This window comes from Temnothorax curvispinosus, unplaced genomic scaffold, assembly GCF_003070985.1.
Source record: "Temnothorax curvispinosus isolate PA1 unplaced genomic scaffold, ASM307098v1 QBEX01000525.1, whole genome shotgun sequence".
Lineage (NCBI taxonomy): Eukaryota > Metazoa > Arthropoda > Insecta > Hymenoptera > Formicidae > Temnothorax > Temnothorax curvispinosus.
The window spans coordinates 2,254,390-2,278,668 of NW_020210305.1; the positions used below are offsets into that span (position 1 = coordinate 2,254,390).

The following is a 24,279-nucleotide window of genomic DNA, read 5'->3' on the forward strand; positions in this document are numbered from 1 at the left end:
ACTTTAATATCAATTCGCGGTTTAAACTGTCTTCGTAATATAACGAAAGACCGAGCATTTTCAATCTTGATTTGGAATCCCATCTTTCGCACGATCTGAAATTATAAAGAGTATATATCAGCGCTTTAACAATCATCAATATTACACGCATTTCAATATCAATTTATGGACTTTTGGGGTAATAAAAGCCACGGGTATATAATGAAATATGATTTATTACTAAATTCGCGAGATATATACATTAGGCCATACACATAAGAACGTAATCTTTCTCGTAGGTTCCTGATATCTCGATGAGCGGAACGGCGCGCTCGATTCCTCGTCGTCGTGACGGCGAGGAACCTCTCGCGCGTTTACCGCTTTAAAAACACAGGTGTGTACGGAGGTACATATATTTATTTTCGCATCGGCGTTTTTACTGTATGTGTGTATGTGTATATGTATGCGTGTGTATGTGTGTGTGTATGTGTGTGATCCAGAAGCTCGTTACAACTGAAAGCTAACACCGAGTACATCGTCTTTATTTTTTTCTTCTTTTAACAACTACACGTCTCGCCTCGCGAGCGAAGATACGGTCGCGTTAGCGCGTTCTCGCGTATATTCCTTATCTGTACTGCGGCAATGTCCCGCGATACTCGAGACACGCCATTTGAACACTTTCACAATGTGGCTAAATACTTCCGTTATCTTCCTGGCGGACGCGAGATTGACATCCCCGCATCCGTTTAATCACACACGAGACTTCCGAGATGCCGAAGTCCTTCAGTACCCCTTCGAGTAACCCTTATACTATTATACATTACAGCGCAGTTATATACAAGGGTATGTACAATTCTTTGCTCGGCCAACGCCGCCGTAAATATCGGAGATATGTCCCCGATAAGACGTAAAACATACTGCCGCCCAACGACACTTCAAAGCAAACGAAAAGCTAAAGCCTGCTCGCCGGAATATGTAAATGTAAAGTGGCCTCGCGTTCTCTCCTGTCGTAATCAGAAAAGACGTATCAGCTATGTACAGTTTTTGTACGTCGAGTGCGGTTAACCATGCCGGCGAAGTTTATTAACTATATGGCGAAGTGAGATATAATTGGAGCACGAAAATAACGATGGTGGATGTAATGCGGAATTTAAGCATCACTCTATCTGCAGTGGAATTTCTCGTACCGAATGAGGTATTAAAACGTCCGACTGTATTAATTATTTAAAAAGTGCTGCTCCGATAAACATAAACGATATAATAATAATTATGTGAAAATTTTGTTGATTTACGTAAAACCAGAACGATCGGAGCGATCATTTCTATTTATGCGTATCCCCTGTTTTATATAAACTTTTAATCCGTATTAATGATTTGAAAGAAAATCCAGTGCTTTTCACATTATTTGGATACCAAAAAGCTTGTCCATATAAAATATCGGAAATTCTTTTAAATAGCCACTTATTTGCGCCAATACATGTCTGGCAGTAATTACGAACCGCAGGAAAAAAGGAATCGGAGCAAATGAATGTACGGTGACGTACGATTATACGTATACGTAATTAATACGGTATATATACCTTCGTACTGTCATGATGACGTGTTACCTTCTTAAGCCATGACGCAGCATGCTGCTAAGAATTAATGATAAATTCTCAACGCGAAACTTTACCTCCCACCTTTAAGTTCCGGCGGGTCTTTTGCATGCCAAAGAGACACCCTGATCACGCAGAACCCTCCACACGCGCGCTATAATAACTCACTAAAATCATGTATAGAACAATCTTTTTTCACTCCGCAAATTGTATTTATCCCGCCGAAACGCGTCTCGCTCGTGCTCGATTTAACATTTGCCGACAAACGGAGTGCAATACTGGAATTCCAACATGAATTTGCGATAAACGAACGACCGCGCACGCTCCCATTCCTCTTTACAGCCTCACGCGACTCCTCGTATAAACGCGGCGCATCCTGCGAACAATCCCATGATCGCGAGACCTTGCTACTGTTATCTAGGAAGTTATCGATTCCGAAATGGGAAGCGCGGAACTAGAAGAGCTTAACGGTTGTATTTGTTGCACGCGCTGCTGTTGTCGATAAACGCATCGAGGAAAAGCGAGACAAAGAGCGAATAGCGTAACGTCATTTCTGCGCGTTTGTAACATTTCAGTACACTTCATCACCGGTATCGCCGAATCTGTCATGAAATCCTCAATACAAACTGGGAATTTGAAAACAAAATTGCAATAATAAGGCTAACAATGCAAATCATACGCGAAAATGTGTTTCGAAGGTTTCCTATTAGATATCGCCTCGCATACAGTTACAAGCGGCTTTTCCGCGGATTATGGAAGATGATTGTATTCGCGATGAAGGCAAAGACCGATATCGCTCGCACAACCCTCCGGGATTCCAATTGAATATTTTATCGAATCGTCCTCTCGGAAGCGCATCTAATTAAACTTTAATGAGCGGTATCTTAATCGTAGTCCGCGAATATCCTCTCATCTAATGTTCTCGTGAGGAGACTAAACGTCCTAGTTTCGGGCGTGAGTCCACTTCGATGTCCTTCGAATGTATAATGGGTTTTATCGACGCCCGCGTCCCGGTCGCGGTGCTCCGAAAATCTAGCTATTATATTTATTACGTGAACATTTATTTATTTACGTCGACCTGTCGATCGCGATACGACGCACGACTGTACCAGCGAGACACGTGAAAACACGGGGTGGGACGCGGAAATGTAACAACTATTAATCTCGGGTGAAAAAATAACGCATTTCCGCGGAGAGTCCTGTATAAATATCTACGTCAGCCCTGTGTACGTTGAACTTTGTAAATTAATCGGCTTACGCGTATGAATCATATTTTCCGATCGCTCGCGATCGTTGATGGCGGCTGCTGCCGTTTCGTGCATATATGTTTATATACATGTGTGTGTGTTTACGCGATAAAAAAAAATAAACACTTCGGGCACGCTGCAGCACTGATGTTTGTTACGCATTTTATGCGTTGTACGATATCTCGCAGGTGTCGAAACGCCTAGGGCAAACAGCAAGCCAATGGACTCCTTTAACTTTTTATAGGGCAGTGATTTTCGACATGTGAATTTACGAATATTCATTGATATTACATATCCGTGATCGATCAGCCAATATTGCACAATTATAAATAAATTATAATTAGTATACAGTGTTCGAAAATTAATTTTCTGTCTTTTCAATAAAAGTTAAATATAACATAATTAAATGTTTTCCGAAATATTTTTAAATAAAACATTAAGCTGCAATATAAATGCTTTTTCGCAATTCTATTTCTTTTTTCAATTTCTTCAACTATGGAGTATTGTTAAATTTTCTATTTTAAATATAATTTAAATTTTAATAATTTTTGGATATATATGAATTATGGATATATAAAACGATAATGATGGGAACTGAAGCATGCGTTATCTATAGATATCTTGTATAACGATGAATAAATTCTCTCAAGATTTTATAACGATATTCTTTTCTGCGATAATAAATGCAATTCTTTTCAGGGGATTACTGTTCACCCTAGCGGTAAAGGTTCTTCTTTTTTACCTTATTCATTTAGCGGATTTTTCGGCGTGAGAATGTATTACGCGGCAAAAAGGGAGAGTGCTTGTGCAATTGGAGATTCGCGAGTTTCTTGGCTTATTATATTAATTACACGTATCAATTAAAAGTTATAATTAGAATGAAGGAAGCTTACGACGGGGCTCGATGAAAACGTGTGTCTACCTAGATGTTGTATATATTTACACTCGGCCGCGGCACGTATATAATCGATAACGATTGCATCCCGACGACAACTGCTGCACCCGTTATCACTGACAGTGGTATCACGCTCAGAAGGTTTTCGAACCCTTCAAGGTACAACGTATTCTAGACGCTTTCAAATAAATTTCTCCTGATTGCAAAATTTTATGCCATTATATCACGGGAAGATTAAATGGGAAATAAAACTTGCAATACTTTATGCACGAAATTATTTAAAGCTACTTCCCCGAGACATTTTTTCCGTATACATCGTCATTTCTGTGCTTTCATTCGGATTATTTTTAAACTATTTTTATGAAAAATATAATATAAGCAAGTCAAATATAAACGAGAAGATCGAAAAACAAAAATACAGAACATAGGATTTGCATGCTATTATTTCAACGGGAAAATTGCGGGCATCGATACATGCCGTTACATATCTGAACCAGGTGCATTTTTAGCTCGTTAAATTTTCTTGATGCGGATTTTAAATTCTTGATCAACTCTGAGTGTTATTTCTGGTACGGTATTGAGGTTAGGTACTTACTTTTCTTCCTTTTGACCTTCCTGATGTGTGTAAAATCTCATTCCTCACCGATGATTCCGATTGACTGCACCTCTCACTTCGTTCTTTGTAAACTATTAACAAAGCGATACATAAAAAAAATAAAGATTCACGGGGTTCAAACTTCCGAAGAAGGTAGAAATCAATGTTTCGTTTTATGTTATAATATCAAGTGACGTTCCAATTGGCAATTTCCGTAGAATCCGTAATAATTTGTTAATAAAATTTCATTCAAATTTATTTTACGGCTGCAGAATTAGTTCATTTTCCAACTTATATCGTTAAGATGGAAAGTTCAAAAAGTTTCTTCTCGTTATCGAGAGTTTGAACTCCTGAGTGCGGCCGATTTGAATCTATTTCACGAGGAACGACGCAGATATCGATCCTAACAGAATAAACGAGCGTAGAGGGAAGAGATTCCTCGCACGTGAGGGAACATCGTGGATGTCCACTTGGTTATCGCGTATTTTCTTCCGTAGTTAATTAGACTATCTAGGATTTTACGAGTGTCGGGAAGATGGGGGGGATGTACTCTTAAGATCAACGACGAGCGGATCGATTTGCCTATTTAACTCGATTTCTCCAATCTAACGAGAAGGCGCAGCGACGTGCAAAAATCGCAAGAACGCGTGGCCGTTCGCCGTTGCGATAACGATCAACAAGTCTGACGCGAATCTCCCGATTTCTCGTCGCAATTCGCTTCGTATTAAGATATGATTGTCTTTCGTCACGAAACGTTGGTCGTTCCTCGCCTTTCGTTTCCTCCGTGATCAGCTTTGTCCCTGTTTCCTCTCGGGTCGTCTTGATGCCCTCATTGTGCCGAAAGGGTCTACACGGGTAGCAGAAATCGTTGTAGTACTGCGGCCATCAACAGACATAGCGATGGTGTTGTCAGAGTGGCGAGACCTTGAACTGAAATATGAAGAAATGAAAAAGTTGTTAACGCAAGTCTTTTTTTGATTTTTTTCAATCTATTTTGATCGCTAATAAAATAGCTGGGAAGCGACAGTTTAAATTACTAAAATGTTAGACGTTAAATTACTAAAATTCTCTAATTTCTCTTCATCGTCAACGACAGAATTATCACGAATACATTTTACTATTTGCTACATCGTTGCTACTCGCGCTAATTCATTCTAGTGACAATTGAATTTCCGTCTCGTAGAAGAAAGATTACGGTTTCGACATGAGTGACAGTATAATATTAATTATGACATTCAATTATTCGCACTACAGATATGTAGGCGAAGATTATGTTGTAATGTGAATAGGAAAATTTCATTCGCACAAATTCCGTTGATATGTGATTAATAAATAATATGACTAAAGAAAGAAAAATTATGGAATCTACATATAACATCTGGGGTTATATAACGATCTATTTCGCGCTGTTTTTGATGTAAAAATAAATCGGTTCGTCAGGCAAAATCATGATTTTGTACTGATAACCCGATTTCTTTTTAGAGCAAAAACAGCGTGAAATATATCGTTACATAATTCCTGAAGTTATATGTAAATTTTTTATATGTTTTTTTTATATAAGCAGCAGAGTTAGGAAAACATTCATTGAAAATAATTGTGAAGTTTAAATATACAATATACATGATACCTCTAAAAGAAATCTGAATAATTTGAAGATTTACGTAAGTTTGTATGCACATCTAATCTATTTACAGAATGTACAATAGCAATTATGGATTTTAAATAGGTTTTTCTAGACACACAGAAAACAGATAAGAGCCTGGAGTTGGTATCGTCACCTTCGTCACGCACGAGTACTTTGAGATAACTCGATAAGCTAGTTTTCTTTGGAGGAACGGTAGTTTAGCTGAAACGTGTGTAACTTTCGGATACATTTCGTAATGAGATGAAAGACTTCGCGCAAACGGCGCGGCGTCCTTATTCTTGCGCTCGCTACTACGCATTCCTAATGATGACAGTTTATTCGTTCTAGTTATACTTTTATCCTATTTCGACTATGTTAAAACACATTAAATTTTTTACGTGGTACGCATTTGTAATTAAAAATAAAAAATTTAACGCAAAAGAGCATCCTGTACTTGTAGGAGTTTGCACAGAATATTATTAGACTAGACATATTTAAAACTGATTTAAAGGAAAATAGTAAGAAGCCAATAATTGTTTTTTTCAGGCATACTAAAACTTGCGTAAAAATTGTATGAAATTATTCAATAATTTCATCAAGATGAGAAATTATTCAACCGCGGTAAAGCCGAACGGAGATCCACGCTATGTTTCCGCGTATGTATAGAAAATGCGGGAATCACGGACGTGTGACAACTTGACCGTCATACATCGCGTGCAAAGCGGAAAATATAGTCGCTATTCAGGCAACGTAAACAGACGGACAATGCTAGTCATTCATATGACATAACTCGGAGGCCTATTGAGCTGCTGAAAATCGTCTACTCAATACAGTTTTTCAGATTTATTCCACGTTCTTTCCTTCTTTTTTTGCCAGGAGCGAACGCGAATGTGTGTGGTATTTCTATCCGCGCTCCGAAAGGAACGGCATTCGACTCATTCCGGAAATATAAAGAGAAATACAATATCAGCCGTCGACATAACCCAGCCGGAGCTATTGTCGGCTCACTCTCGCTGCGTTTTGGTATTATTTGTGAAAAGAATAAAGTTACGCGCACGGTCCTTTCTGCTTCCTATACGAGGGCAACGCACTGAAGGAGAAGAGACATGTTCGAGGGTTGATACTATCTGCATCGAATTTGTTGAATCTCTGTCACAGGTTATCTCCTGCGATTTTTGCAAGAAAAAGTGTGTAGTGAAATTTACGATTTATTCACATTTTAAAATTTTTGTCTTCAATTTTTGCTTCTTATCGCAGCATCCAATTTCTTCGCTTTTTACTTTTTAGATCAAATTACTGATGCAAGAATGACACTCGATGATCATATTAAATTCTTGGCTGCAGTTTTATTCTTTTATGATAACTTAAAAATACATGAAAAAAATTATTTAAATACGTACATTACTGCAAAATATTTAACTCTTTAAACGAATTATATTTCGTGTAACAATGCATCCATATGTTTTGTTAAATTAGTAACGACAGATATGCGGGTCTCACGCATAATAAATGTTCGCGGTTTAATTCTACTCTCGACAGAGTACAAATATAATTACATAACTAACAAAATATGAAACAGCAAAATTACGAGGATATTTTAAAATTAACTTATCCCGTCTGATTAAAATGGATTAAAGCCGGCCGAACGGGGACGCCTTTTGGCAGGATCGACGACGTCGTGACCGAGTTAAACCGGTGACTGGGTTAAAGGAGAAATAAGGAAAGGGGGTGCGGAAGGATAATTTGAGAGGTTGTACAGGAGGGAACGAGGAGGAGGTAGGAGGAGTGACACAGGGAGACGAAAGGTGGCCGCTGATAGAAAGAAAACTGATAGTTGGCAGAGGTTCGAGTTATAGGTAGCTAGCTCGGCGGTAAATGCAGGAGGCGTAGCGCCGGGCCGTCGTCGCGTAGGGCGCTTCCAAGAACGATTCCGCCTAACGAGAAAATCGAAGATCGTTAAGAGCAATTTCTTCGAGTCGTTCGACGTCTTTTCCGGTTTGCCTTGCCTCTTTTTACCTGTCCTCTCCTTCTTACACGGCGCTGTTCGACTTGACTCCGCCGACCGGCACCGGCTGTCTCGCTCTCTCTCATCTCTTTTCCCTCTTATTCTCCCCCGCGTGTCCGTTGCCCCTTTGCGTTTATTTCTTTTACCCTTTTACCCGGTGTCGTGCAGCGCTCGACTCGCCCGGTCGATATTCGGAGGCCCACTTATGCAATTAGGCCGAGTACCATTGGGGTATCTAGCGACGATAAAAGCATACGTTCTTCCTTATATGTTTCGTTATAATAGGTATTTTCCATAATGTTTGCGGTAAATAATGGGTACGATAACGACAAATGTTATAAAGATTATCATCGAGCGCTATTATCTAAGTAAGTAAATTCATGAATTATTCATAGATTAGCGGAATGAATATTTTCCTTCTCTTCAAGTTCGTGAATTACTCGTTATTACATCCAGCATCGACCTTCCTATTTCGCAAAATTAACCGTCAACGGGTCAACGTTTTCATAGGAATTTTGCGCGGAACGTGTTTCGCGCGTTAACTAACAATGTGGGAATTGGCTCGACTTATGACTCGAATATTTCCAGACGCGTTGTCGACTGCGGCATAGCGGCAAAATATCCCGATAACTAGGCCGCGTTTGTATGCGCCGAAATGTTTGTCGGTTTACAATAGCATAGTTATACGCGGAGCTAGTCAAATGCCCGGGTATTATATGCATTGTAATTCCCTTCGCCCGCCCGCGGGATTTGTATTGCGCGGCGTGACGCGACGGCATGCAGCTAACGCACATTTGATCATTCTCGTTGCGCATTCGTAATGCATGAGTCGTTACGATCGTCACGGCGCGGCCTCGCGATGCATTCTCAAAAATCGTCCATCGTCGTCGAATCGAAAACGTTTACCTTCTCATCGGAATGCAATTATTGCTCGTATTGTTGGAACGAATTTCACCACTCTTGCGACACGCAATGCCCAAAATATCTTACGCGTACTCATTCCGTACTTATTGTTTCTTTTTATTTATTGAAACAAGCGTATTCTTCAATGTACTACCTTCTTTAAGGTGCCAATTCATGAGACGTTGAAAATGAGCGTTGACAAGGTCAACGTGGTGGTTTCGCTTTGATGCTAGCGTCAAAGAAATGAAGTTGAATTTGTTTAATATTCAGCGTCGTCGCTGAATCGTCGTTAATCGTCCCAGTACAATCAAACATAGACTTTGAAATACGTAAAATATTCATTATTTTCAAGTAATATATGTATAAATAAAAGATATTATTTCTGAAGATTTTTGCTTGCTGAAAATGAGCGTCGAGCGTCAACGTGAAAAGGCACCTTTATAGCCAGCCAATTGTATCACGATGTAATAAATTATCGATTATCTCTTAAAACAATATGCTGTTCAATTTGTGTCACTTATTACAGTTTCCGATATCTTAACGGCGATATTCGTCCATAATACAACGGCCATAACTTACAAAAATAGAGAGCGCGCGACACGTAACAGCACCCTCTAAATTACAAAAAAATATATATCCGTGTCCGCGGCAGGTGTTCCACTGGTCGCGTATTTTTCGACGTATTTTTCGAGCCGGCGAACACAATCGTATACAAATGCGGTAAATCGTTGATTACCTTTGTACCCCTAATAAAAGAGAGATATGCACGTTCGGAACAGTGTGAATCGTTGGCTGATCGGCCGCGGTGGCTCATTCTGCCAAAATTGACCCGAATCGAAAGCACGACGCTGCAGGCGTGGAGTGTACCGCGTGCGTCCCCCCTCCTCTCCCTCTCTCTTTCTCTTTTTCTCCTCTTTTTCTCTCTCTCACTCTCGCTCTCGTTCTCTCTTTCTCCCTCTCTCGCTCTCGAATGCCACTATTGCGATTTCAACGACCAGTCAACTGCGAGTGTCTGTGCGTTCCCACGAAAAATACTCTGCTTACATCGCCACGAAATATTGCCGCCACGTCGCGTGTAAACGAGTGCTCTCGCGAAAAGTCGATTTATGGTCCATCGGGCGAGCCGAAAAATACTATTGCGGTAAAACTCGTGATATATGTATATCGGCATACGCCCGGTGTCCGCGAGCGTGTGCGCCCGTATTTGCGCGCTGTAACGCAGCGCGCGAATCGTGAATTTCTTATCGTAACTCGAATTGCGTGACGCGAGGGATTAGTTGATAAATATTTAATCGCGCGTTGCGCCGAGCATTGCCGCGAGCGTTGTTGGTCGGGAACGCGAGTACATATAGACACACAAAGCTGTATACGATCTGATGAATCACGTATTCTTCCCCACCCTCTCATTTCCGGTTCGCTCTACCGATTTTCCCCATCGGCGACACCGCGCGCGCGGGAAACGAGGCGCTTTCGCACCGCCATAATTTCGCACCATTTATTACAATTATATAGTTTAGTTTGCTTATCGATTGTTTTATAACGATGCCCTGGATGTCAAAGATGTGGAAGGGTATAAGCAAGGAGAGGAGAGTATAAAAGTGGTCGAAACTAATTTAAGTAGGAATTAGACGATAACGAACGCACCGCGGTCGCGAGCGAATCCGGTGGGGCGCGGCGAAGGAAAGGATAAAGTAACTGTGCAGGTGCAGCTGGGTGAGAGCGTGCTGCGAGGGCAGGTGGCAACGGTTGTAAATTATTGTCTTAATTTCTCCGCAACCCTTGCTCCCCGCGGGAACCGAGTCGGTCGATTAGTCGGGCCCCGCTGTAACGCGGGTCCCATGCTAATTTCGCATGCCAGGAAATAATAAAGCGCGTACATTTCCTCGAGTGGTTACCACGAAAGAAATGTACGGTATATCGATAACCGAAGTTGCTGCGAGTACAAACACCCTTAATCGCGAGTACAGCTCTATTTGCCTTCGCCGTTATACCTGGCGTAAAATGCATTGAATAATTACGATTTCGATGTTCCTAATTTACACAATGTGATTATTGAAGAATGTTTTAGACAGGCTATTCAGGAATTATATTTATAATTTATATATGTTTCGAATGCAATTATAAATTAAGCATAAAATTTATGTATTATATTTCTTAATCTTATATTCAAATTATAATGTAAAAGAAAATATTTTTTCATATGTGTCTATTATTCTTATATTATACAGTCGCGTGTTAAATCTTATATTCGCACTAGTTTTTCTTATTTTCATATTTTCTCTCGTTTTCTGCCACATGATAATTTATTATTTTGATCATACGCATTCATATGTACAGCAATTTAATAAAGATACATTGCGAATGCAAATAATTTTGTTCTCAATACAAGCATATAATTTATTCTCAGACATTGCTGTATCAAATTATATATCAAATTATGTGTAATTAAAATTTTTGAATTGATTATTAAATTTGTCAGTTTACTCCACGTACATATGTCGTGTGCATTTTCCGCTTATTGTTAGTAAAATAGTACGTACGTACACATAAAGCAGAAAATTTAAACATAAATATTAACTTTGTAGATATAATTCTGATGTACAAGTGTTTATGTACGTTTATGCGCATTATTATATGTTTACGGAATATCAAATTATATATATTTCTATCTCTGATATTATCTCATAATATCATCTAAAATGGGTTTAACAACAGCGAAAATTATATATTAATCGAACGTTAATTTCAAATTCTTCTTTTCATTCGCGTGTTTAATCTGTTTGACTGAAGGTTGATTGAAATAACCAGATTCGCGGGCACGAGAGAGCGTCCATAATTGCGAGTCTTTATTTTCGTCCACGTGATCTCGAGCGCCGATAGCGACTCGTTCGTCGGTTAATATATCGATTTTTACTGTAGTGTCATGTGGGCTTACCAAAGACCTCGGTGGTGCGAATATCGACGAACGGGTTGTCGAGTTTGTGAGCCGATTCTACCGTCGCCTCGCACCTGCAACAAGACATTCGATCATGTTTCGGAGTTGGAGCGTGGTGGCCGGCCAGACGGAAGGATAAATTATTGCGCTCCATCGCGCGAAACTCGCGTAAAACGAGCTATCCTATTCGCGAGCAAGTGCGATGTATATTTATAGGGAGTATATGCGCCGAGGTGCCATAGGTAACGGCTCTGTCGAACGACGGAAATATACGGCACGTTGTAAACACCGAAATTACCTAACGTTTATCTTGTCGCTGGCAAGATGACCCGGCTCCAGCTCGAGCAGTAGACTCGATATCGTCGAGTACAGCCCGTGCTGTTCGAACAGTTGCTCCGAATCGGGCTTCACCTGGAAAAACCATCGTTCGTTACGCAACGTTTCTTTTCGCCGCTGATCGAATTGAATCGCATTGAAAGTAACTTTCCGTTTGCAGCATCGGGGAAGAATGAATGTCGCTCGTCGCGAAGTTCCGTCGGGCATGGAACCGTCGATCGATCGCCGGTACAAGCTTGGAATATGAATAAACGGGCAACGCTGCCTTGCTATAAATAAATCTTTGTTATCTCTTAAAATTGCTCGCGTCAATCTAGATTAATGCTAATCTCGTGTAATTAACTATCTGAGAAATTCATTAAGTCTGAGAAAAGGTTGATTATTAAGAAAATAGAAATTATAAAAATGCAGGTATTAACAAATAAAGACGATTGTTATTTGCAGATAAAGTAGCTAATTATAGATATTCACTTGAAAAAAGATACTATTATTTCAAAATCCCGAAATAACCTTGTTAATTAAGCGCGATTCTCGTTGGAACTGATCCTTGCATAAGAACGGAGACATAAATCCAGAGCATAGGATACGTGCCAGGTAATTATACATCTAATAAATCGTAGGCCAGACTCTGCCGCGATGCCGAGAAACAAGGGATGTCGGAGCGGGATGCAATATGCGTCCGGTACATTGTTGCCTCGAAGAACGCAAAGGCATTGAGGAGGAAACGAGGAGCATGAATGTGACGCTGCAGAACGACGATAATGCACCAGCGCGATGCTTCGATGTGATTGCGCCGATTCTAATAAATGCATACCACGTGCATCGCGTGCAACTGCGATAAAACGAGCAAATATCGTTTAGAGACGAAGTTAATATCGGCGCGGGTAGCTTCGAGATTATCGCGAGGATGATTACGGAGTATCGTGTTGAAATGGAATTAAATGTAAACAGGCGTGCTGGCAAACAACGCCGGGGGTATCCTGAATAAAGTTCTTATTATTGTATATGAGACGCATTAAACGTTATAACAAACATTCGTTACGAAAAAGCACAGTTTTTAATGGACATAAAATATAGGATAACCGAGAAACTGTTGCTGGACGTGGTACGTAGAGAATAAATGTTGAAAGTATAGGATCAGTAAAAAAATGTGGGAGCAATATATGTTACATAGGGGAGAAATGCTATTGTTATTCTGTATACTTCCAGCATTGTCTCTCGCAAGATTGGAATCGTTCAATTCAATTTGTGACTAAATAAATAAACAGATAAAATGCTCTGCATTTGTGATTACGGTCGCGAAATGTATTTCGAGTGGCGAAATTGCAGTTACAAATTCATTGTGAAAGTATCCTATATCGGTATATCCTATATCTTATTAATGTCACAGAATTATCGCGCGGAAGCGTAATTAATGCAGATATTTCTTCCCTACTGTTAAGCTAAAAATATACGCGCGGTGAAATGTATTAATGATACTTTCCGACGGTTCCTTCAGACGCGCGTTTGTCAGATTCGCCATATCCATGTCCCGACTTCATGCAACAGCCGGATATACGGATCTCGCTTTGTAATTCAAGTCCTCCAAGTTCTTTATACCCGTACGTCGTATTTTATGTGACTGGAATTTCCATTTTTTGCCACGACAGCGACACAATTCCGCTCGCTTATTCCGCGCCGCCTTTTCCTCCACTCAACTCTCTCTCTCTCGTTCTTCCAATTTTACTCCACGCGTATGACTGTATTCTATGTGTCTTCCCGTTTATCTTCGAAAGTCGAGACTCGACCCCGTTGCCTCCTATTAATAAACCACTTTGCGTACCCATATATATGCATATGCACATACACACGCACACATACTTACTCATACGCGCAGGCATGCCGAATTGTTACATTTTACGGGCTTTCGAATATTTCTCTCGCGAACGAAAAACTTTGACGCGGGCCTCGCTTGTGCGTGTACGCGCGTTAAGCAAGACGAGCAACGGCGTGGAACGTGCGAAAGTTGACGGACGGAACTTCGTCGAAAGTTTCGGTACGACGACGCTCGTTTGAAGCGCAGAATTTCGTAATTAACGAAATCGCGAGACTGCCGTGACACGGCTACGCAAATGGGGCGAAAACGACGAGCCTCGTGTTTCGACGTCGCGTCGCGTCGTTTAAATGTTGCCGAGGACAGTCGTCGCGTCGCGTCGTCCCTCCTGTTCCTCCCTCTCGCCCACCCTCGGATGGATAAGCATCTTGAGGGAAGAATGCTGATGATGTGCAAAAGGATACATCGGTATCGCGAGAGCAAGCGAGGATCCAGTTGATAACACTGTGAGTATACGCTGGAATATTTCAGCGGCCGCATATCATTTTCGGCATATTATCGACAAATTCTAACGCTTTACGTTTTCTCTATCATTTTATGAATTCTGCAGTGCTTCCGCCCGGGTTTTGTCGCCGGGCGTATACGTCCCTTTGTAGCGAGACGCGTTCTATCCTGACGCAACTGTGCGCTATATATTTCGCTACATATATTCTATTTTGTGTGGAAATACGATGCAATTTCGTCGTCTCCCTGGCATATCTACGGCGTACTTACGCGCTATCTTTGAACAGTTGTGTCGTCCGGCAATTTGTCTCGGCGCGCTCGGTAGAAGACAAAAGCGGGATAATAAGAAAATAAAGGCGAGAAGATTAAATAATTTTTAAGCTAGTCGGAATAAGCTCTTGATTCCGTCGATAGTACTCGCTTCGATCGCTACCCCCGTTTCCGACTTCTCTTTTCCTACGATTTTCTCACGATATATCTATATATTACGTATATATCTATATGAAACCAACGATTCCAATCCAGTTTTACCTCTTTCTTTTGCACTTGTTCTCCATCGAAATAGCAACGAGTTCCAATACGATAACAAGACCTCCTGTGCGAGTTACCTTTCTTGTTACCTTCCTTATCGAAATATCTCGCGCGTGTTCTCTGATATCGTAATATAATTTATGATCCTCGAATGTAACGTAATAGCTTTAACATAATAGTTTCTTGTAAACAAATATGTACATACATGTATGTCTTGAACTGGACTCCCAGGCCAAACTCAGAACAAGCGATACGAGTAAACACGAATGACTAATTGCCATGCTCACGCAAGTAAGTTCATTCCGTAATTATTTATTTGTCTTCACGCATGTTCCCTCTGAACAAATGTACAACTATGCAAATGTAACAAATATATCACGTTGAAAAATTCCGCGAGAATGGAGAACACTTCAGATTGCTGTAAAAGTAATTGATGCAATGTCAGCGATTAGGAGCCCGAAATTATGACCCATGTAATGAACGGCCGTTTGAAGAAGAATTTCTTGGTTTCACACACCGGCTGGTAATACCTACTACTCGGCCAGAAAGAATTCATTAGGACCCCGCGAAATTACCCTCGATCTGTTGCCGTCTCTCGCAGACACAGACCACGACCGCGACATAATATTCGTCGCAGAGCGAAGTGCCACATTACAGGTCTACAACGTAGAACACTTCCTTTTATAGCAACATAATTCATAAAAATACTCGTTTGGCTGGTATGGCGACGACGACTCTCGAGGAGTGCTGCCATTTTCGCCGCTCTTATGTGACGACGACAAAGGGTTAAAAAGCGCATGGTTATCACGAAAGTAGGGATTTGGAACGCAGCTGGTCTCGCTTTCTTTCCGCGACGTGATCGTCCAGAATGACCATTATTTTCTTGCGCCGCGCCGTGCGCACTAAGAGAGTAGAAGAAAAGTTAGAATATTTGCAGTTAAAACGATTTTCTTTTTTAAATTTTAGTGCGACACAGCTAATATGTATAAAAGTTAATATTTATTTGATAAAATCATTTCTTTATGTATAAAATAATTCAAAAGTAAATAATTCTCTTGGAATAAATCATGAAACTGAATAACATAGCCGTTATTAACAGCGCACAAAATGTTCAATTTAAAGCGTTAAAGATTGAATAATGTAAAGCGCTAAATGGCATAAAATTAATATCAATTTTCATTTGCTGATCACAAATGTAAGTATATCGAAACAAAATCTGCGAGTTTGAAAAAAAAGCAGACCTTAAAAAATCAGATGTTTGGCCGCTCTATGGCCGCTCTTCGTCGTCACTTTACGATGGCAACACGATTCTCTCCTATCATACCGCTCATCCACTACATATTCCTTAAGTTGGCGAACGATCGAACTTTTTCCCTTCGCGAGATTACTTGACTCGCGTTAACAGGTTTTTCGAGTCTTGCGACACGAACATTTCCGAAACAATATTACTTGTTAAGTGCTATACTAAACTCGCGCAACTTCTAATGGACGTCGTTGGGAGCGTTGCAAAGTTTTCTCGGAGGGAAAACGGTTCGACAGGGGGCGGGGGAGGGAAGAAGCATAAGCGAGAGGTATGTTCCCGCGGAAAAGGAAGACCGGAGTCCGAAAGATAAGGAAGAAAGTTTCGGCGCCGCCGCATGCGATTCACTACGAGAGGCTCTAAAGAAGCGTCGCTCGGTATATTGGCGTAATCTTCGGGGTCTTTAAAGCTTCGTCGAAAAGCACTTGCACTTTACGTGACGTGATTTGCCTATTCTCGACGTAAGAGCGTCGTTTATTGACACACTTCCCCGCGTGGTTCCGTCCCTGCCCGTCGCGCGGCCGACGAGAGTAATCTCTCGTGTAAACGGTGAAAAAGAGGGCCCGTCTCAAGTTTCGCAAATTGAATATTCTCGAGGCGCCGTAATTTCATGTTTTCGGCAGTGCGCTACGATTCTCGCGAGGAAACCTCTCGCGAGGGAAACAGTTATAACACTTACTCCGTTGTATACTTAGGTTAAATCTAACAAAAGAATACAAACGGAGACGGTCAGTAGTTTTTTTTTTCACTCCGCGCAAGTTATAATTGTGGTAATCCTTCTGCTTAAAATAAGATTAATCTGTGTTCTCTTTATAGCTTTACTTATTTTCACAGATATTATTCCCAGCGCGTCTAATTGTTCCTCTATCCTCCTCGTTAATAGAACGGACGAAAATAATTATACGAGTTTGCTGGCGGCCAACAAAAAAAAACCCGGAGATATTCTTGCCATTTATCTTCGATGATTTTATCGAACTTCTTCCCTATTCTCGCTTAGAGCCAAGAAGTACGACCGGGTTTTCTTCACCCGGCAACGCCGATAACGATACATCAATATGCATGCGATAGAAGCTTCGGCGGCCTCGAGCGATAGGAGGATTGAATTATTCGTGACGTGGCGAGAGAAAGGAAACTTTGTAATAATAACGTAAAACGAGAGAAATAAAAATCCCACGCGGCAGAATAGAACCTTCTCTCTCCCTCCCTCCCTCTCTCTCTCTCTCTCTCTCTTTCTCTCTTTCTTTCTCTCTCTCGCACACGCGCGTTCCTCCGTGGATTTATCGCGTGTTCATTCGCCAACGTGAAAAACAGACACCGACGAAACAGCAAGCGAGTGTGTTAGATTTAAAAACATGAGCGAAATGAATGAGTGGGATAAAAATAAAATTCGTTTCCGGATTTTCATCTGAGATCATCGTGCAGGAAGGAGGAGATAACAATTAAGCCAGGAACTCTCGCGCGAACCCTACATTCTCTACTCGGTAGCTTCCTCTTCTATCGCAAACGCAAATTGACCCCTCTCTGGCCACGAATTAATTAGAGAGTCTCGGCTTTTTTCTCGTTCTCCTTTCTGAACGCGCGCTTTTGACCCTCCTTTGTCCGATTCGCGATTATCTCCGCGGGGCTACAAACGAAAGTTCGGAACTGACGGCAAGAGAATAATAGGTAGGCAAAACCACGGCGTATCACTGATCGCGTATTAGAAGGTTTCCAGGTGCTGAATATCGGTGCACGATGGTGGCCGATGCAGCTGTGTATGGGAGGATTGGGAATCCGTTTCGCCGGTCGTTAATTGGAGCTTTGGCTCATCAAGCGTCGCCGTTGCTTACGCGATGAAATCGAGCCACATCGCCGCGACGGTCAAACTCTCAGTCGGCTTACCGTGGAACCAGCTTGCCGTTCTCTCTCTCTCGTTTTCCATCCTCTCGCCGTGCAACCCCGTGCAACCCCAACGCGTGACCGTTTCTGCCCGCTAGTGTTATCCACATGCTATTTCAGGCTTCAACGTTATACATACATGTCCAATAGATTTTGTGCAAGTTTGGCCATCCGTGCGACAGCGAGTACACGCTGTAAACGCTGCCACTCGACAAAGATACAATAATATAATATCGATCGTGAAACGTTCTATTTTCTCCTTGTCGTGCATCTAGCTTGTTTATGTATGTATCTTTGACTAAGATGATACATTGAAAATTCAATTCAACAGACAATATTTCTGCGTTGTGCAATATCTTCCCCGATGCTGCGAGAAATATAAACGTCGAAAAACTATTGCGCTCACCTGCTGGTCATTAACGAACCATCTGAGTTTTGCGGCAGGATGGGACTTGCCACTGGTGCAATTCAGCGCGAGCACGTCTCCGCTCGCGTATACCTTTTCCTCTCCGGTTATCATTGGCCTTTCTTGAGGTAGTGCTGTGAAACAATGAGAAAAATTGTTAGACATAAACGTGGTACATGTGTGTTAATTATACGACATAACGCTGTTTATTTCAGCTCTATTTGCAGCTACTATTCATTTCTAAGATGATATAAAAAGAAGTACATATTATGTATATACTCTATTATAAACAAAGTACTTAAAAAGTGCAAACATTCATGCACACTTGTTTATAATTTTAAGTTGAAATTTATAAAATAATTTCCGGAGAAATAAAATTTATACTATTTAATAAAACTATACTTTTTCAAATAGAGAAGGAAAGAGAGAGAGAGAGAGAGAGAGAGAGAGAGAGAGAGAGAGAAAACACGAAGAGACAATTCTCAGAATGCAGTCGCTTATCTCAACCTTATTCGCCCAAGACATCTAATACTAAATCCCACATTGTTTCGGAGGCATAAAAAACAGCGTCGCTCTTTGGGAACTTTGCGCGGCAAGGCGTATAAAGTCGGGCGCACCATTAGCAAGAAGTTTTACTGCCACTAAACGCGTTTATTAACCGAGCTTTAGATCTCGTGCATTTTAAATTTTGGCGTATACGTGCCGCTCGCGTTAATGTTCTCCATAATGAAGCGGCCATACAATACGCCGTCGCGTAGACACGATTAATAGTCGAAGCCGGGAAAGTGAGCTCCATAAGAATGCATCGGGGATTAGGTGCGTTCGCTTGGGAAACACTCGCGAAATTTACGACGACGGCCGAGGCCGAACGCGCGGTTGTTTGACGCGTATATTTTCTGATGCTCTGATAGACAGAGAATTCGCCTAAATAGGAAATAGATGCTCCCTGTTAGCTTTATTTCTAAAACTCACGTATAAATTTGATTTAAATTTTTAACTTTATTTTAAATAAAAATAATTACATGGTTTTTACACGGCTGCGCGTTTTTAGTAACAAATTTAGAATTAAAAAAGTTTTGCACGGTATGTACTTTCGAATTCTTCTTTTTTTTAGACTGCATGCAAAAACGTTCGGAAAATATATAAAACAGCAAGATTTTTATATCATTGCACAAATAATTTTTATAAAATTTCTAAGTTAAAAATTCCGTTAAAAATTAATTTTTCTATATAAATTTTATTAAAATAAATTAATTATATATGTATAAATCTATGAATATATATTGATTATGCTTTTAAGTAGATTTCGTTTTTGGTTTTAATATAACGCATATTAAACTTTATAATATTAGTTTGAAGAATGATCCATTTTTTATATCATTGGGCGCGTTCAGCAGACCAAGCCGCTCAGTAGCAGTCGAACGTGATTGGCTCTTACTTTTAGAACTAACCAATCAACGTAGAATGTTGATAAGACGAACTCAACAGTTGTGTCTGCTGAACGCGGCCATTATTATATGCGTAAGGAACACGAATGTAATTTCTTGGCTGAATTTAAATTTGATTTCGGTGATCATTTCCTCCATTATAACTAAATCCATATGCAATGTGGGTTAATCTAAAAGATCGGTTTTTATCAAAATCACTCTCCTCCCGATAAAAGATACCATCCCGATAAAAGTGTATCTTCCAGATAAGCTTCTATCGCGACATTCTGTTCGGAATATTTAAGAAGCCAGTCCAGGTTTTACAAAACCACCTTTCGACTAATAATCTTCCCCTTCTATAATCTGACGTTTCCGCCGGAAGCTTCGTTAATTCGTTTCTAAACCACAAACGGCATTTATTTGTTTCTATTTTCAGTTGACTCATTTCAAATAAATTGAATTGTATTATACAGAAAATTATTTCAGTGCAAAAGTATGAACGTTGTCGTTTCTCGTATGTTTGATCGGTTCGGATAAAATATTAGCGAAAAAACATTTTTTAAAAGAATATATAAAAATCCTTTCAAATTTTTTAAAAATCTACCGAGTTTACAATGAATAAAATAGACCAACAAGTAATATTACCGTAAAAAGCAAAAATATGTACATAATTAAAATTTTGGATGCTGTCGAAAAAGAGCTTTTCTTGTAAAGGTGGAATTTATTAATATTAATATGACAGATACTGGATACAGATACATATTGATCGAAAGCACAGTAAGTTCCCCTGCAATTAACTCTCAGCGTGTTTAACGTTTGGCAATAAAGTTATCGTCTTGCCGGCACAGCGACGAAATAAATTCGAATAATTCACGCTCGCTTACTCCCGTTGAAACGCATTCGCTCGACGCCGGAAATGCGATCAAACTCGCACGTTAGCGAGAAGAGATGAGATGGAAAAAAGAAAAAAGTATACAAGAGAGCTCGACCGCTAGGAGAAAGCAAGGCGTAATCAGCCATGAAAACGCAATCAGATATCTATTTTTATGCAAACAAGAAAAAGGACAGCTATATCGGACAGCGAAAAAAAGCTAAATCATCTCCGATACGGAATTCCTGAGTCCTCTAACTGTGATTTCATCTTATATCTATGTTTGATAGAAAATATCTATGTTTGATAGAAAATCGGATATTTTATTTCTGTATCTCGTGTCCCGATTACACTGAATTTTTCGTGACGGTTCACGGGGCGAGATTCGTTGCAGTCGTGAGTGAAAGGCCGCAAGGCGAACGACGAGGGTTATCGATCTTTCCGCGGGCCAGCAGCGTGAGGGAGGAAAATTTCGTCGCAAAGATGCAGTGGGAGACGAAAAGCCGACAGGCCGGCGAAACTTGGCACGACGACAGCCTCCTCGAGACTCCTACAACGATCTTAAAATTCCCCCATCTATCCTACCATCCTTCTTCCATCCTCGACGACCGTCCCGCTCGCGCTGGCGCGCGAGCATCTCGGGATATCTCTTTCTCTTTTTCCGTCTTCTTTGGCGTAGCCCGCGACGGCCTCGGCGCGGGCGGCGCGGCGCGAGAGCCCAGTTACGGCTTAAGACTTACGACGCCGTAATATTTATCGCGTTTCGACGGCTTTATGCACACTTAAACTTTAACGCCCGCGCTTCGCGCGCCGCCCGAGCAAATATCGTGCTCTTCGCGGAAACGCGGAGGAAAGCGTGCGTTCGTTGCCCTCCTTTTTCTCTTTCCCTGATCAAGGGAATCGACGGAGACAAGATGAGAAATAACGGCGTGGTCTTTCATTCCGAATTCTGCAAAGTTGGCACGTCTCGGCGATGTCGGAGAGCGCGATGTCTTGATACTGACCCCCGCACAATTAACTCTCTCGCATTAACAAACCAATCATCAATTTTTACGTCATTCGTTGATATGCCGGATGATATGTATCTCGCGATTAAATATTATGAATGCATATATATTCTTGTAACGCGATTGTACGAAAAATTTTTACGAGCACACCGGTAAAACTGTTATTTAAATCGCATAAAAAGTAATTATTTTTTTCGATCAAAATTGTTTTCGTGACTCATAGGCTCTTATTGCGCGCTTTATATTTTTCGGCGCCAACAAAACGAAATATAAAATTATTAAATTCTATTAATTACATTTCATTCGGCGAGTTACACGTCCGTTTTTAAATATATCTCCTTTATTGAATTGTTAACGACATACGCGAAATTATTTTTGTTTCGTATGCAATGTAACTTCCGCACGAGCGGATAGCCGTTTGAGGAATTAACTGAAGAATAAATGCGCTTAATTTACGCATTTGTAGTTTCACATCTCGACGGGTATTTTCTCTTTCTGCAATAATTCCAAAATCCGTTCGCCGCAGTCCACACTCTGTCGTTCACGAATTATATTCATTTGCGAAATAGCAGACTGTGTGTTGTGGCGAAATAATTATAAGACGATTACGTGTGCCAATAGCGGGACGGTCCCTCGTAATCGTGTCTAACCTTCCCTTGTCGAGCCGCCTACCCTGAGGTGAGTTAATATCCAACTCGGAGCCACTATGTACTATGGTATCGCCCACTTTGACCATATGATAATCCTATTGTAACGGATACCGCATCTAGCGTGTGCTTGAGATAATTAGATACGCTTCCTTTGATCCTCGTAAGAACGGTATACGCATCTACGCGCACGGCCGTATGGATTGTCTATCCACCACGGATTGATCGGTCAATGTCCTAAATGTCGCGTGGGAATCACGTGTCGCGATTATCTATCGGAAATCCAATCTTAGGAAAGAAAATTAACGTGACTATATCAAGATATCGCGCGATCTTGTTTCCCGTTTACTATTTTATACTCTTGCTTTGTCACGGGATAAATCTGTTATATTTGCAGTATTACACATATCGATGCTGTACCTCGCTGCTGTATTGTGTAGCGTGTAGCTGATAAAAGCGCGTTCAGAAATCGCAGGATGCACAGAGATCAAATAACAAAAGAATAACAGACAAACAAAAAAAGAGGGTAGATGACGTTTTCATGTGCAGATTATTGATGAATTTGTAACTCCGCACGGGCGCGTATGTACGCGTACGTTCGATGGCGCAATCAAATAAAGAGCTGAACGATTAATCAATCAAACTGTTATTCGTTTACCCGCTTGAACTGGTCAGTGGAGCAAACGATTATCTGTTTGTCCATCTAATCAATGAAGCGATTATATGGTTGTTTTTTATCTGTTACGAGGTAAACGGAAAATCTGAAATACACGAATATAACGTGTCTAGTTAAAGAGAAGAATTAATTGGATAAGATAAATTCAATTTTTAAATTCAATGTTCCCCGCTACATTCATTAAAGAGGTGATTTTTTCAGATTACTTTATAACATTAACGTGACGTTTGTAGTAAGTATTAATTTTCTAGAGATAAATATGAAAATATTGTACGGCAATTTGTAGAGAGAGAAGATATAACTGATTTGTATTATATTCAATTTATATATTCTCTTTTAAATGTCTTATTCTCTTAATATTAATTAGAATTTTAAAAATTCAAGTTATGTACGATATTCGAGTTTTTAAATTGTTTTTGATTACTCTCGATTACTGTTAATTTCTCTATCAAAGTTACCGATGATCCTTGTGTTTGTCATTCGTTTAATCCTATTCAGAAACAGCGTTTCTAATAAGACGAACTTGACACATTCGGTAATTACCACGTTCTCCGACTACTAGATTGTCTTGCGAGTAATACCGAATCTCAGTAGCACTTGCAAACTTATACGACGCTGTAATCTGATATCGTCAGCACTCCGGTGGTGAGTTGCTGCTAATTTCGCGAACTAATCGGTTCATTGTAGCCAGATGAACGTGTAAAGCGGTAGCGAATTCACAGTTAGAGTGAGTCCTCGGCGGGCTCGTCAAGGATGATGGAATATCACGAAAGATAGCTGCAAGTATCGACTTCTCGTTTCCTCCCATAAGGGTAGGAGACCGATGGTTATCTCTTTCTCTCTCGCTTTTGGCATGCTGCTGCCGAACTCGACCACGTCGTAGTCTTTAGTCAAGTTACCAAAGGATAGACGCGGTCGCGTTCAAAGCATTATTAATTAAACGCGACACCGGCCCACTCACCTATGACCTCCATTCTCGCCTCGGCGCTGACTGTGTTAAAGCTCGGCCCCTCTCCGTTAACTTCGCATTTGTACACGCCGCTGGCATGGAGGTTTGCGTCCTGCAGTGTCACTTTCTGATCGTCCGAGTGAGATTTCTGAAGCA

At 40.7% G+C, this 24,279-nt stretch overlaps 1 protein-coding gene and 1 long non-coding RNA gene across 3 annotated transcripts in view; one reads left to right on the forward strand and one right to left on the reverse strand.

Moving 5' to 3' along the window:
- The window catches only part of LOC112454707, a 218,199-nt gene that overhangs the window by 114,815 nt on the left and 79,105 nt on the right, over positions 1–24,279 (forward strand). The gene's annotated exons all lie outside the window — the stretch shown is intronic.
- The window catches only part of LOC112454691 (cell adhesion molecule 2-like), an 82,980-nt gene continuing 58,898 nt past the window's right edge, over positions 198–24,279 (reverse strand). For both annotated transcript variants that reach the window (XM_025016210.1, XM_025016219.1), the window contains exons 5-9: positions 24,136–24,271; positions 18,547–18,680; positions 12,077–12,189; positions 11,779–11,852; positions 198–5,241 (exon numbers count right to left, since the gene is read on the reverse strand). In XM_025016210.1, coding sequence (XP_024871978.1) covers positions 5,159–5,241; positions 11,779–11,852; positions 12,077–12,189; positions 18,547–18,680; positions 24,136–24,271 — 540 coding nt within the window. In that variant the 3' untranslated portion in view covers positions 198–5,158. The remainder of the gene's footprint in view (positions 5,242–11,778; positions 11,853–12,076; positions 12,190–18,546; positions 18,681–24,135; positions 24,272–24,279) is intronic.